At 48.2% G+C, this 13,217-nt stretch overlaps 1 protein-coding gene across 1 annotated transcript in view; it reads right to left on the bottom strand.

Annotated features, from left to right (window-relative positions):
• Positions 1 to 2,082: 2,082 nt before the first annotated feature.
• MGMT (O-6-methylguanine-DNA methyltransferase) overlaps positions 2,083 to 13,217 on the bottom strand; it is a 138,895-nt gene continuing 127,760 nt past the window's right edge. Inside the window, exons 5-6 of the mRNA XM_040071227.2 lie at positions 9,133 to 9,272; positions 2,083 to 2,659 (exon numbers count right to left, since the gene is read on the bottom strand). Of these exons, the coding sequence (XP_039927161.1) occupies positions 2,468 to 2,659; positions 9,133 to 9,272 (332 nt within the window). The 3' untranslated portion in view covers positions 2,083 to 2,467. The remainder of the gene's footprint in view (positions 2,660 to 9,132; positions 9,273 to 13,217) is intronic.

The following is a 13,217-nucleotide window of genomic DNA, read 5'->3' as shown; positions in this document are numbered from 1 at the left end:
ACGAATGCCGAGCGCATATCGGGGTGTTGAGGGTTATTTCAGTTCCAAGCCCCCCCAGTCCCCTCGTCCCCCCCAAACCTGGGGGTCCCGGCCCCGCCGCGCCCGGCCCTGCGCCGCGCGCCCTCTGTCGGGCAGCGCCCGAACTGCATGTCCCTGCTCCTGTCCCTGCGCCCTGTGCCCCTGTCCATGTCCCTGTTCCCTTGTCCCTGTGCCCGTGTCCCTGTGCCCGTGTCCCTGTTCCTGTGCCCGTGTCCCTAACCCTGTGTCCCTGTTCCCTTGTCCCAGTGCCCGTGTCCCTGTCCCTGTCCTTGTCCCTGTCCTTGTCCCCCGTCCCTGTCCCTATCCTTGTCCTTGTCCCTGTGCCCGTGTCCCTGTCCCTGTGTCCCTGTCCCTCTGTCCCCGTCCCTATGCCCGTGTCCCTGTCCCTGTCCTTGCCCCTCTCCCTCTGTCCCTGTGCCCATCCATCCCTCCCTGTCCGTCCTTATCCCTGTCCCTGACTGTCCCCATGTCCGTGTCCCTATCCCTGTGTCTGTCCATCCCTCCCTGTCCGTCCTTATCCCTGTCCCTGACTGTCCCCATGTCCGTGTCCCTATCCCTGTATCTGTCCATCCCTCCCTGTCCCTGTCCCTGTCCCTGTCCCTGTCCCTGTCCCTGTCCCCGTCCCTGTCCCTGTGTCTGTGTCCCTGTGTCCGTCCATCCCTCCCTGTCCCTGTCCCTGTGTCTGTGTCCCTGACTGTCCCTGTCCCCCTGTCCATTCCTCCCTGTCCCTGCCCATCTCTGTCCAGTCCTGTCCACCTCCACCTGTCCCTCTCCATCCCTGGCTGTCCCTGTCCCTGTCTCTGTCCCTGTTCCCTGGTGCCTGTTCCTGCCCATCCCAGCCTTGTCCATCCCATCCTGTCCCTGTCCCTATTCCTGTCCCTTTTTCTGTCCTCCCCCTCTTGTTCCTGTCCTATCTCTGCCTTGTCCAGTTCTGTCCCTGTCCCCTCGTGCCTGTTCCTGCCCATCCCCTCCTTGTCCATTCCTGCCTGTCCCTGCCCACCCCAAATCCCTGACCCACAACAGGATTTTGCTCTCAAAGTTGGTTGTTTTCCCTGGGAAAGGCACTTCCCACCCCAACCCCAGCACTCCCCACTCCCATCCCCACAAAAACAAAGTCACATCGCTGAAAAAGCCGAGATACCCGAATAAAGCCCAAAAACCATTGAGGGATGCAAATGCGGGAAAGGTTAAAGTTGACGTTCGCTGCCGCCTGCTTTTGGTGGCAGCATGCATTAGAGATATAAAAAAATAATAAAATACACCCAAACTGTACATATTATAAGGCCGTATTTTTATCTCGGGGTTCTGGTGACACGAGCAAACCACTTGAGCTTTGCTGCTGTGGTTTATATCGCCACGAGAAACCCTTGATAAAAATACAGCTTTATATTGTACAGTGGGGTATAGTTTATTTTCCCCATATATCACACCCTGTGTTTTATTTATAAACAGACCCAAAGACACTTGCACATGCAAAGCAGTTTTTTTTTTTATTGAAGTAATTCCAAGGTATCAATAATCCTGGATTAACTAACGCATTGCCACACAATAATTTTTGGGGGGCAGCAATGGCCCTTCCGAAGAGACATCCATGAAAATATGGTAAAACACATAAAAAAATCAGTATTTCCACGTTACAATTTACGATTCCCATACTGGAAATTTCAGCTGCTGGTGGCTCGCACTCGCAGAGAACCCTGCTAAAACCACCTCAAAATTTAGCTTTAATGTCTCTTGAATCCTTCCAATGGAGAGGCTACGGGAAATAAAGCTTTGGATAACAGAGAAACGCGGAAATCTGAGGGAAAACTGAAATGATAAAGGAATGTGCTGCTGATAAGGAAGCAACTACGATGAGCTTTCAGTATTTTGCCGAATTTGGCTAATCAAACTGCTTATCCAAAATATACAATTTGTCAGCAACATCTCTTCCCCTGCTCTATACAAAAAAAAAAAAAACCCCAAAAATAAATCCCATCTCCCAGCCCAAAAAAGAAAAGGCAGGAGCAAGGAATTCAACAGCTGCCTGCTTTTGCATAGATCTCCCCGTGCTCCCTCAACTCCTCTTCAGGTAAAACACGGTTTTATGCCCCGAGCTGGGGAGGGGGGAGCTGGGCAGGGGCGGGCAGGGTCCAGCGTGCCAGACGCCTCCTCAGGGGAAGCTTCCACCTCCCATTTGCCACGTCCCTCCCACTCCCTTATCCCTGCTTTAATGGACATTAAAAATAGAACAAGACAGGGCTGGAGATGGGAACAAAATCCATGCACAACAGGCCTGGATCGCTGTAGTCATTCTGCTGTAAAATGTAAAAACAAGAAAGGGCAGCCGAGCTGCCTCCCCCAGGACGCATCCCGCTTTTTTAATACAGTGGTGCCACCGCGCATTTCGCTTTGGATGTTGCATTATATTTACGTGTCACTCAAATATTTACCGTTTTCCTGAGCTCTGCTGGGCGCTCTGAGGCCTCGTTCCAAGCCCAGGAGCCGCGGGCGCGCTCAGCTTCTCCTTCTGCAGCTTCTCGTGGGACAGCAGCCACTCCTTCAGCGGCTGTCCCCCGCCGTACCTGCCGCTGTCCCCGCTGCTGCGGATCACCCTGTGGCACGGGATGATGATGGGGATCTGCAAAACACCCCGAAATCCGGGAGGGGCAAAGGGTGAGGCCAAGGGGAACGGCGGGACGCGGCGCTGCTGGGGATCTGCCACGGGCTGGGCTCCATGGGCTTGGCGTTTTCCAGCCTGGATTGAGGCTGTGATTCCGTGAGTCCGTAAATCCAGCACTCTGAAGTCCGCTGGGTTTGCAGGGACGCGGAGCGGCCACATCAGGGCCACGCTCCTGGCAGAGCACAAACGGAGCCCACCACCACCCCTGGAGACCAGGCCAGCTCGTAGGAGAAAACAGGCACGGGCAGGAATCCTAATACATAAAAATGATGTGAAGTCTTTCAAAGGATAAACCTGAGATATTAAATCCCATGTACAAAATCTTCCCTGCAGCACCAGGTTCTGCCGCCCTGCGCCAGCTGAGCCCTCAGTGCCCGGGGCGGGGAACGAAGACTCACAGACCCAAAATGCACAGGAAGAACTGTTTAAATTGGACACTGGGATGGAATTGCTTCCTGGAGGGTGTTGAGGCCCTGGCACAGAGTGCCCAGAGCAGCTGTGGCTGCCCCTGGATCCCTGGCAGTGCCCAAGGCCAGGTTGGACACTGGGGCTGGAGCAGCCTGCGACAGTGGGAGGTGTCCCTGCCATGGCAGGGGTGGGGTGGGATGGATTTTAAGGTCCTTTCCCACACCACCCATTCTGGGACGCCATGATCATCCCATGACTAGAAGATTTCTGGGAAAAAAGCAGATTATTGAGAAGGGATCCCAGTGCCTCAGCTCCCCAGCAGATCCTCTTCCTGCTGTAGCACCTCCGTGCGCACCCTGGAGAAATTCTCTGGAAGACCAAGGCATTATTTATTATTTAGCAGCAAGTCAATCCAAAATGGGCTGTGAATTTTTAAAACCTCCAACAGGAGAAGTTTGATTCCCACCTAACCAATTGTAAGAACTCTTTTTTCCCCCCCTCTCTGCCTTCCACTCCCTATCATTTATAACCACACGGCACGGATTCTGCAAAATCAATGCCAGAAGTTACATAATGGACTGATAATGCAGAGGGGAACATAAACGTGGTTTTTTTGTTGCCTTTTTTTTTTTTTTTTTTTTTATTACAGGTGATTATCATAGCTGAAGTACACACCATAAAAACTGCAATACATCATCTCTAATCACGGGTGTGTTTTGGTAACTGCATAGTAATGGCATTGCAATGGTGGAGCAGGGACAAGCTCTCACAAATCTGGGTATTTCAAGTCAAAAACTGTAATTTATTCCTATGTAGACACACAGACAAATTACACACTTCGCCCTCACTTATTTTAATCCCATTTAATCACACAGTTCAAGCACTGTGGTATATTTGAGCCCGGGATACACAAACCCCAAAGTAGCTGAGCAGCTACTGGCCAGACCATAAATTGAGAGGGTTTTTTTTTTTTTTTGGAGGGTGTTCTTTCAATTTACTTAACTAATTTCAGTGCCTGAAATTTAAAATCTTAATCTCAGCCCACATTAAATGGGAATACACACAAGTGCTTATTGTTGATTAAGGTTTAAAAAAAAAAAAAAACAAAAACCCCCGCTTCCAATATCTGCTTTATTTGGAGGAGGCAATGCCTCAAGTGATTAAATCATCCGTGACAACTCCAGTGAGTACCAATAAAAACTTTGCTCCATGCCAGGCCATCCCACAGCTGGTTTATGACTTCTTCAAAGAAATTGTTGCTGTTTTTTTTTTTTTTTTAAAAATTTTTTTTTGTATTTGCAAGTGTTTTTCTGGTTTGGGGTTTCTCTGCCTTTGCACTCCCCGCAGTTACTGCAGGAGGCTTGGCTTGAGTGGCAAAGCCATAATAATACACTGTAAAACATCTCTGAGGTTCATTTGCAATCCTTTAAAAATACACACAGCAAAGCAGCGGATTTTGGTGGCGAGGCTATAAATCTTGGTGGAGAAAGAAAAAAAAAAAAGACTTTGTTTTTCAGGTGTGGGGTCTTGGATGATCCCTGGGCGGGTGCAGGACCTGTTCACAGCACAGGGAAATGGGGCTGGGCCGTCACCACCGAGCAAAGAGAGGGGGTACGAAATTAATGCCACTTTTTCCATGCCCAAAACAAAGAATTCCAGGCTGAGACTGTCCCAACACAAGCACCCATCCGTCACCCTCCACAGCTCTGGGTGCAGGAGGGGTACAAAGACCATACCAGCGCTGTAATTTAAAAATATTGAATATTGCTTCAGTTTGGCTTAATTGTGGTGACAATGTTCAGCCTACTAAAATAATTAAACCTGCTAAAATTTATTAGGGCCCTAAGGACATTTTAGAGGGAGAACTACCCTAGTCTGGAGCCTTAATGCCTCAGCTACATTTAATGTAATTTTTATCAATAACCAAGCAGCTCATAATATTACAGCGCTGCTGAAATCTTCATGCTGTGAAATCTAATTCCTCTCCTCCACGAATCCATCACACACACAGCCCCTACCTCAAACGCTATAAAACTTCCAAACCCAGAGATTTGTCTCCAACAAAAAAAAAAACCAAACAAACCAAAACAAAAAAAACCCCAAAACATGAAGGAGCCCTCGGATCGATACCGGAGTCCCTCTGATTCGGGCACCAGCTGAATATTTTCTCCAACTTCGCTTTTGTTCTTCTGGGTAGAGGCCCACAAGGGAAAGAGCTTGTTTTCACTCGCAGCCTCATCAATACCTAAATCCTGGTGAACAAGTGACACTGAGAAGCTGTAATCAATAGCTCCCTGTGCGTTTTTTCTTCTGGTCAAATGGTTCAGCACTGCTGACAGCCCTGACACTCGGAACATGATGCTAAATCTTTATCAGCAGCCATCTGGGTGAGTGGCAGAACAAGGCTGGCCCGGTCATTAACGCTCGTGGCGGTCTGGGGATAAACCAGCTCCTCCAGAATGCGTTTGTTTGGGGGGAAAAAAGGTGAGGGAAAAGCTCCCTGCCCACAGGAATGACCACCCTGAACCGCTCTGAGGAAATTCTGGCCGTTGCCAGCGCTCAGTTTGAGGGGAGGGAAGTGTCCCATGGCATGGCTGAAGGGCTGGAGAGCTCCTGAACCCGCCCGGCTCAGCCAGGACATAGAGGAAGCAGCTGAGGGATCACACTGAGACACGCTCAGCAAAAAATAGTGCTGTGGTTTGCTCCTGTCACAGAATCCCAGACTGGCTTGGGCTGGAAGGATCTTAAAGATCATCCAGCTCCACTCCCTGCTTTATCTCCCCCTCTTCCCCAGCAGAAACAAATCCCGTGATGTGACCCAGCGTGGGTCTCAGGATATCACTGGCCATCAAATGAAGCAAAGGTATTGGGAATGAAAACAGTAGGAAAAGGTTCTTTCTTCCCAAAGAGGGTGCTGGGCACTGCCCAGGCTCCCCAGGGATGCCAGACATGGCCCCAAGGCTGCCAGAGCTCCAGGAGAGCTTGGACACTGCTCCAGGGATGCACAGGGTGGGATTTTGGGGTGTATGTGCAGGGACAGGAGCTGGACTGGGAGATCCCTGTGGATCCCTTCCAGCTCAGGACATTCCCTGATTCAGTGGATGAACACACTTTTAGGTACTTTTATGTACTTTTAGGTACTTTTCTGTGCCCACTGTGCCTCAGATCCACCCATCCCAACTTTCTCACAAACGCACGACTGCTCCCGCAGTGTCCAAAACATTTTGGCTGAATATCCATGACTTAGCTCAATGTTATACCCGTGACTGAAGGTGGATTGGTGGAATATCCTGGATTTAGGACAGATCAGGCTGTGCCCCTGGGTGGGGCGAGCCCAAGGAACAGCAGAGTTGGAAAAGGCACAAACCCAGCGCAGGCAGCTCTGAGTGCCGTGATCAGACCGCTGGAGACGTCTTATTTAAGGCACGGAACACTCCTCTAGGATGGCCTTGGACTAATCAGCCCAACATTCTCCATTTCCCACGAGCTCCTGTGATTTCTTTTCGATCCTCCTCCACCGGTCTAATGAGATTTTTAATTGAACTTTATGGGTTCCCTTTGAGGACCACAGACCTTGCAGTCAGCGTGAACCACCGCAAACTCTGGGAAGTCTCTCCTGGGAAAGGTGAGCCATCCCCTCCCTGTCCTGGGCATAAACCAAGGCAGCTGCTGCTGACACCTCTTCCACCTTCTCATAAAGCTGAAGGTCAGCCCAGGAATTATGTGAAGCATCCCAGCTGCGAGGAGAAACCTGTGGAATGCACACTACCCAAAGACCAAGCCTGCATTCATAGGAGGGAGGAACGTGCTGGTATCCGGTGGAGAAAGGTGAGTTTGTGATTTTATCCAAGTGTTTGAGGGACAATGTGATGCCCAGCTCAGGGTTATTTCAAAGAGCCCTTTTTTCGGGTACTACCACCCTCACTAAATCAGGTTTATCACAAATCCATCTACCACCACGCCAGGCTGCTCCAAGCCCCATCCACCCCGGCCTTGAGCGCTTCCAGGGATGGGTTTGGGCTGAGGGTTCAGACCCTGGGTGGCTGTTGAGCAATCTCTGACCTCCCGTGTTTTTTCACATTGGTCCTCTCAGGATCTTCTTTAATCAGATTTCTACGAGGCTGCAACGTGGAGCTGCAAATTGGGTCAGAAAAATCTGTTTTCGCAAGAGTTGACGGCTTTATATATAGAAATAACAAAAGGTGAGGGCTTCTTTTTTTTTTTTTTTTTTTTTTTTGCAGCGCCGCATTTTATCTTTATCTTTCACCTCATGCATAAAATCCGTGTGTATTACGCACAGGCAGCCTGCACATGATGGCTCACAGGCGAAGCACCACGGAGACACTTCTGGGGGAAATACGAGGAGCGGCGAGCAGTTGCTCACACAGAAGTGCAAAAGGACGATGTGTGTGAGTGTGTGCTTGCATGTGGAATGCGGATGGAATTTCAGATTACCTCCAGGAGATGAGCAGCGGCGAAATTGTGGTTTGCGATGGGCAGGACTCTCATTACAGCACTGATTTTTTTTTTTTTTTTTTAATCATCAGGTTTCTATGATGAAATATTGAGGTGGTATTATATTAATACAGCTCCTTTTCCCTACAGCTATACATTATTATCTATAACTATAGCTTAAAATTTTTCTGCTGGGGACAGGAACCACTGCAGCCACGGTGCGGGCTGGGAAATGGCAATAATAACTAGGACCCCATTTAAAAAAAATTGCAGGAGCTTTGCTGTATATTTTCAGAACTATTTTCATCCTTCCTCACAGGGGAGAAAGCAGGAATTTTCACACTACAACCTGCTGTTGCCACTACTTTGGATGCTGCTGCTCCACTGCAGCCTGAGGGCAAAGCTGGGTACATTTCTAGGCGATAGCAATTACATCTCCTTTTGCACAACACTGGATTGTTATTCTTTGAGAACTGTTTCCTGTGGGTTTGCATTGGATTGCCTCATCTTCATGTACACCAGATTATATTGGAAAGCATTCCATCACATTAAAATAGTTTGTATTGTCAAGTACAACGCGGGGTATTGACAAAACACTGCTTTGCGCTGCTTATAGGAACAGCTTCACAGGGAAAGCTGAGGGATGCTGGAAATACCGGGCTGGGCTCTGAGCTTCACCCCATATGGAATTGTGTGGGGCTGGGTGCCACCCGTGCGATGGGCTTTAAGGTCCCTTCCAACCCAAATCGTGCTGGGGTTCTGTGATTCCCTGGGTTTAGGGATGGAACTGCTCTCCAAACTGTGCAGGCACATCCACCTGAGCCCCCAAACCTTCTCCACGCCAGGATGGGGCTGATCCCAGCCCGGACACAGGAACAGCACCCACGGAACAGCACAGCAGCTTCAGACACCAACCCAGGTGTGCATAAACACACCTGAAAAGCTAAACCCAGACAAAGGAAAGGGAAAACAGACACAGGTCACTCAGTATAAGAAACTGTTTTCCTCCAAAACCACAGGCCTAACCAAGAGTGCTGCTCCCTCCAGCTGGTTCAAATTCAGGCAACTCACCTCCAGAATCCCACACTGGGACTGGCTTTGGGTTGGAAGGGACCTTAAACTGACCCCATTTCATCCCCTGCCATGGCCAGGGACACCTTCCACTATTCCAGGGTGCTCCCGGCCTCGTTTTCAGAACTGTAATTTTGCCAGAGTGGATGGACTGTGTTTAACACAACCAAAACCACTTGTAATATGCCAACCGAGGGAAGATAAAAAACTTCCCCAACCTAAAAACATGCAAGGAACTCTGAGAACAACGAACTGTGCACAGGCTGGTGAGTAACAGAAGCGCTCCTCTCCCCAGCCCAAGCCCGTAAGTGGTAGGGCATAAATCACACTAAAGTGGGCTGTGCATTATTGCTGATTAAAAACACTTACTGACCTTACTCCTCACGGCAGCCCCGTTTCCAGAGCAGATAAATTTAACCTAATGACATTTAGCCCTCAGAGCTCTCCAAATCCAGCATCTCCCAGCAGCTTTGGGCTGGAAGGTGCCCTGGACTCACCGGGTTGCTCCTCATGGCTCCTCCCACGGCTCTGGCTGCCCGGCTGTTGCCGGCGAGCTCTGCCAGCTGCTTGTAGGAAACGGCCTCCCCGAACTTCACATCCTCCAGCAGGGTCCACAGCACCTTCCTGGTGAAGGAATCTGCAAGGCAGAGGGGGAGAGCGCTGCTTGGCCGGAGAAACTGGGACGGAACGGTCAAAAAACACAACGCAAAGCAAGGCTCAAAGGCAGATTTCCAACTTAAACTGGAACAGCCCCGTGCACTGTCCCGTTGTTGTGCCCTGTGTGACTGCATTTAAATACGTGATTATCAGAGAGAGCGCTTGGAGTAACTGAGCACTATTAAAAAAAAGGATTTAAGGCTTTGATTTTCCTATATTTTTAATTTGCTTTCGAGTACAATTATCCCGTTAGCTCGCACAATGCGGCTTTTCCCATTAAATCGGCGGAGGATAAATTAGCACGGAGTCAAATTAAAAGGGAAGGAATAAGTGGCTGCACCTATCTGACAAAGGCCCAGCTAATTTCCAACTTCAGCTGGGACGTGGCAGAGACGCCCTAGAGCCAGCACGCTCCGAATTATCCTGGCTGGCTGCATTTTATAGTGGGGAGCCCCGAGCTACTGCTCAGCGCTGCACTCACTGCCAAGTGTAAGGACTACTGTGACCTTGAACGTCCTGCACATCCTTAATGATACAGGGGGGAAAAAAAAAAAAATATAGTATATAGCGTATCGGCCATTATTTTAATTTTAATTCGGCAGCAAATTGCTTTAAGTGTTCCAACTGCTGAAATAATGAATAAGCAAATGCATTAGGAGAGGCTTTCTTTGGCATCTCAGGGTGTTACCCAGCCCAGGATTGCTTGAAGGAAGGAAAAGGGATAGCCCTGTTCGGATTTGAGTTGGGTTGGACACCTCCTGCTCTTCCAAGGCACTTGGAAAAGCTCCAAAGAGCCAACTTGTGGATAATTTACTGAGAGGAGGGAGCTGGTGACTAAAAAAGGGGGAAAAAAAGGAGAAGAGAGACCCCTTCCCCCAGCTGAGAGCCTCAACCGCCCGCTCTGGCAAAGAAACAAACTGATTAAAAATATTTTCTCTCTCTAGTTGTCAAAAAAGACATCGATTACTTTCCGTAGGAAGGTAGAGAAATGCGATTTTGTTCTTAAAGGAAACCCATACGGCGTTATGTGTGTGTGTTAAATAATAAAAATCACTTCTTAACTGAAGGGAATGATAATCACTTCATTGAAAAAAATCTGTTTAGTCTTTATTATAACATTAAGCAAATTAAACATCAGCATAATCCAGGTGATACGAGAAAAGGGTCATCAAAGAAATTAACTTTGTTGTTCATTAATTTACATGGATTAGTAGAGGGCAAAGAGATAGCAAATCTGCTCTAGTTTTTTATGATATAATTTCAAACTGTACACCATTTGTGGCAGTAGGGTGACTTTGGGGTTAATCAGACTGATTTGTCCTTTTAATTGCTTTCTATTCAAAGAAAATTCATTAGATAATGTTCTCTTCAAAATTCATGAATCAATTTAACTGAAGAAACCACATTAACAGCTTTGGGTTCATTAGCACAAGCAGTTGTGTTACTGCCTGATTGCTATGAGGGTTTCCTTAGGCAAACAGATTTTGTTTACTGTGACTCCTTCAGAAAGGTTTATTTCCAATCAAACCGGTCCTTATTAATTCTTTTAACCTTTTTAATCTGGCAGGATTAGCTTTAACCCCCCTGCTCAGGGGTCTTGGGGAGTCACTGCCCCACGGCAGCTTCTAAATGACCAACACCCAGTCCAGAAAATCCCTTTTTTACCCTCAGTTTTGACGGGCTGGGATGGGATGGAGCTGAGACTTTTGGGAACCTGTTGGAATCAGGGAGAAAATGGAGCAAACTGTGCTCGGACACGGAGCAGCTGAGGGAGGACAGGGCAGCTCCAGAGCCCCCCAGCACCAGCACGGCCCCAAGTGATGCCCAAATTCCCAGGGACACAGATTATCCTCCCCTCACACACAGGGACACAGATTATCCACTTGCCAGGACACTTTTCATGGGAGAAATCCACGCCTCTGCTCCCACGTAAAACACTCGTGAAGTGGAGAGTTGAAAAGAATGAAATATTTAGCAATCATGCAAATCATTCTGGAAATTCTCTGGGAATTCCATCCCATCCCCTCCCCACCCTCACAGGGAAGAATATTTACTGACAAATTACCCTGAAACCTGTTGTCAGTGCCTAAATGCTCAGAGGTGCCTCCTACCAGTCCACTGGACCTCAATTCTTCACACAAACTTGTTAAATCCATGGAGATAATGGAGGGAAAATCAATTTCACTTGAACACGAGCTGTATCATAACTTTTAACAGTGGAACCGAAGGTGGGAACCAGTCCAAAGAAGTAAAATCATACACTTCCAACTAATAATCATGGAATTACGGAATGGTCTGGCTTGGAAGAGACCTTAACAATCACTTCATTCCTCCCGCTTGCCACGGGCAGGGACAACTTCCACTAAAGAATATCTATTATATATTATTTACATATATATTTATATGTTTGTATCTAATATATAACAAGGATTTTTGGCGTTGGTGAGGAGCTCATCCCTCAGGATTCAGGATGGAAGAAGGAAGAGCAGAGGGACCAGTGCCACTCCCTCCCTGTCCCCTCTGTATCTCACCTTGGGGCCAGAGAGCTTCACAAAACCCCACAGCCCGATTCTCCGTCCTTTCTAAGCTCTTTGAAAAAGAGGAATTAAAGACAGACTGGTTTTTCCTTCCCCTCAACACTGGTTGCTGGGAATGTTAGTTTTTAATGTGTCGTGTTGGTTTTTGTGTTTGTTTTTTTTTTTTTTCTCCCCTGCTTTTCTTTCTGTTTGCTTGTTTTTCCCCCAGAGTTTTGCAAATGCAAAGACAGCTATAAACACTTGCTCTTCCTCAGCTGCTTTTTCACAGCCTGCCTGGGGTACTACACAGACAACTCTTCTTGCTGTTTTTTTTTCACTCATTGGTTCTCACTGCTCTCACTGTTAGTAAAAACAACCAAAACATTCCAGCACAACAGTTGGAAAATCCCCAAATCTGTCTAGAAAACAGCAGTTTCCACCGCAGCAGCAGCCAGAAAACTCAAACTGGCTCTTGGATCCGGGAAGAACAGATTCACACTCCAAGTGCAGAACTTTTCCTGACAACAGGCAACGGTGGAAACCACCAATCCAAGCACGAGGGTGGAGTTTTAGCAATTTTGAGAGTTCTTTGTCATTAAAGCCGTGTTCAACCTGTCACCCTACCCCAGACTGACCTAGCAAGTGACATGTGAAGGAAGAGGTAATTGTTTAATTCAAATGTTTTGCTCTATTTATGAGGCTGCCTCATCTCTGGCAGTGCCCAAGGCCAGGTAGGACAGGGCTTGGAGCAGCCTGGGACAGTGGAAGGTGTCAGCCCACGGCACAGGTGGCACTGGATGGGCTTTAAGGTCTCTTCCAGCCCAATCCAGGCTGTGATTCCGTGGAATATCAGGCCCTTTTATTAAGATGTTATGTATTGCCTGTGCGCGTATGTTTGCAAAAAGCGTTATAATAAAACAGAAACGCGACTTCGGTGTATAAACCCGCTGTCTGTCTGCATGACTTCAGTGAAAAATGGACCAAAATGCTTCCTTTTAACGCCCTGAACATTCGGGCTGGCTCACACCCGGTGTGAGCCACGTTCAAACCCAATTAACGGGAGCCGTTCCCGATCCGTGCTTTAACACAGTTTTACACACGGCTCCCTTCAGATTTCTGAGGGGGTTGTGGGGCCAAATTCTATCCTTAGAAGCAAGGAACTCTCCCTGGACCTCATCCAGCAGTATTTCTGAAGTTAAACTCCCTGGAAGTCAGGGGCTGTTTAACTGAGCAGTAACTGATACTCTGACCCATTTTTTCACACAATACCTCATGAGCAGTTTACTACAGCGTGCAGGAGCGGGTGGAATCTTAGAGCTGATGGAAACGAGGAACTGGATGCTCAGCAAAGGCCCTTGGACCTCTCTGTCTGTGGGAACACCCTCAGATTCCCAGCCTCCAAACCCAAA

This window comes from Hirundo rustica, chromosome 8 (assembly GCF_015227805.2).
Source record: "Hirundo rustica isolate bHirRus1 chromosome 8, bHirRus1.pri.v3, whole genome shotgun sequence".
NCBI lineage: Eukaryota > Metazoa > Chordata > Aves > Passeriformes > Hirundinidae > Hirundo > Hirundo rustica.
The sequence above is the reverse complement of the archived record's forward strand: the minus strand, read 5'-3'. Positions and strand labels throughout refer to the sequence as shown.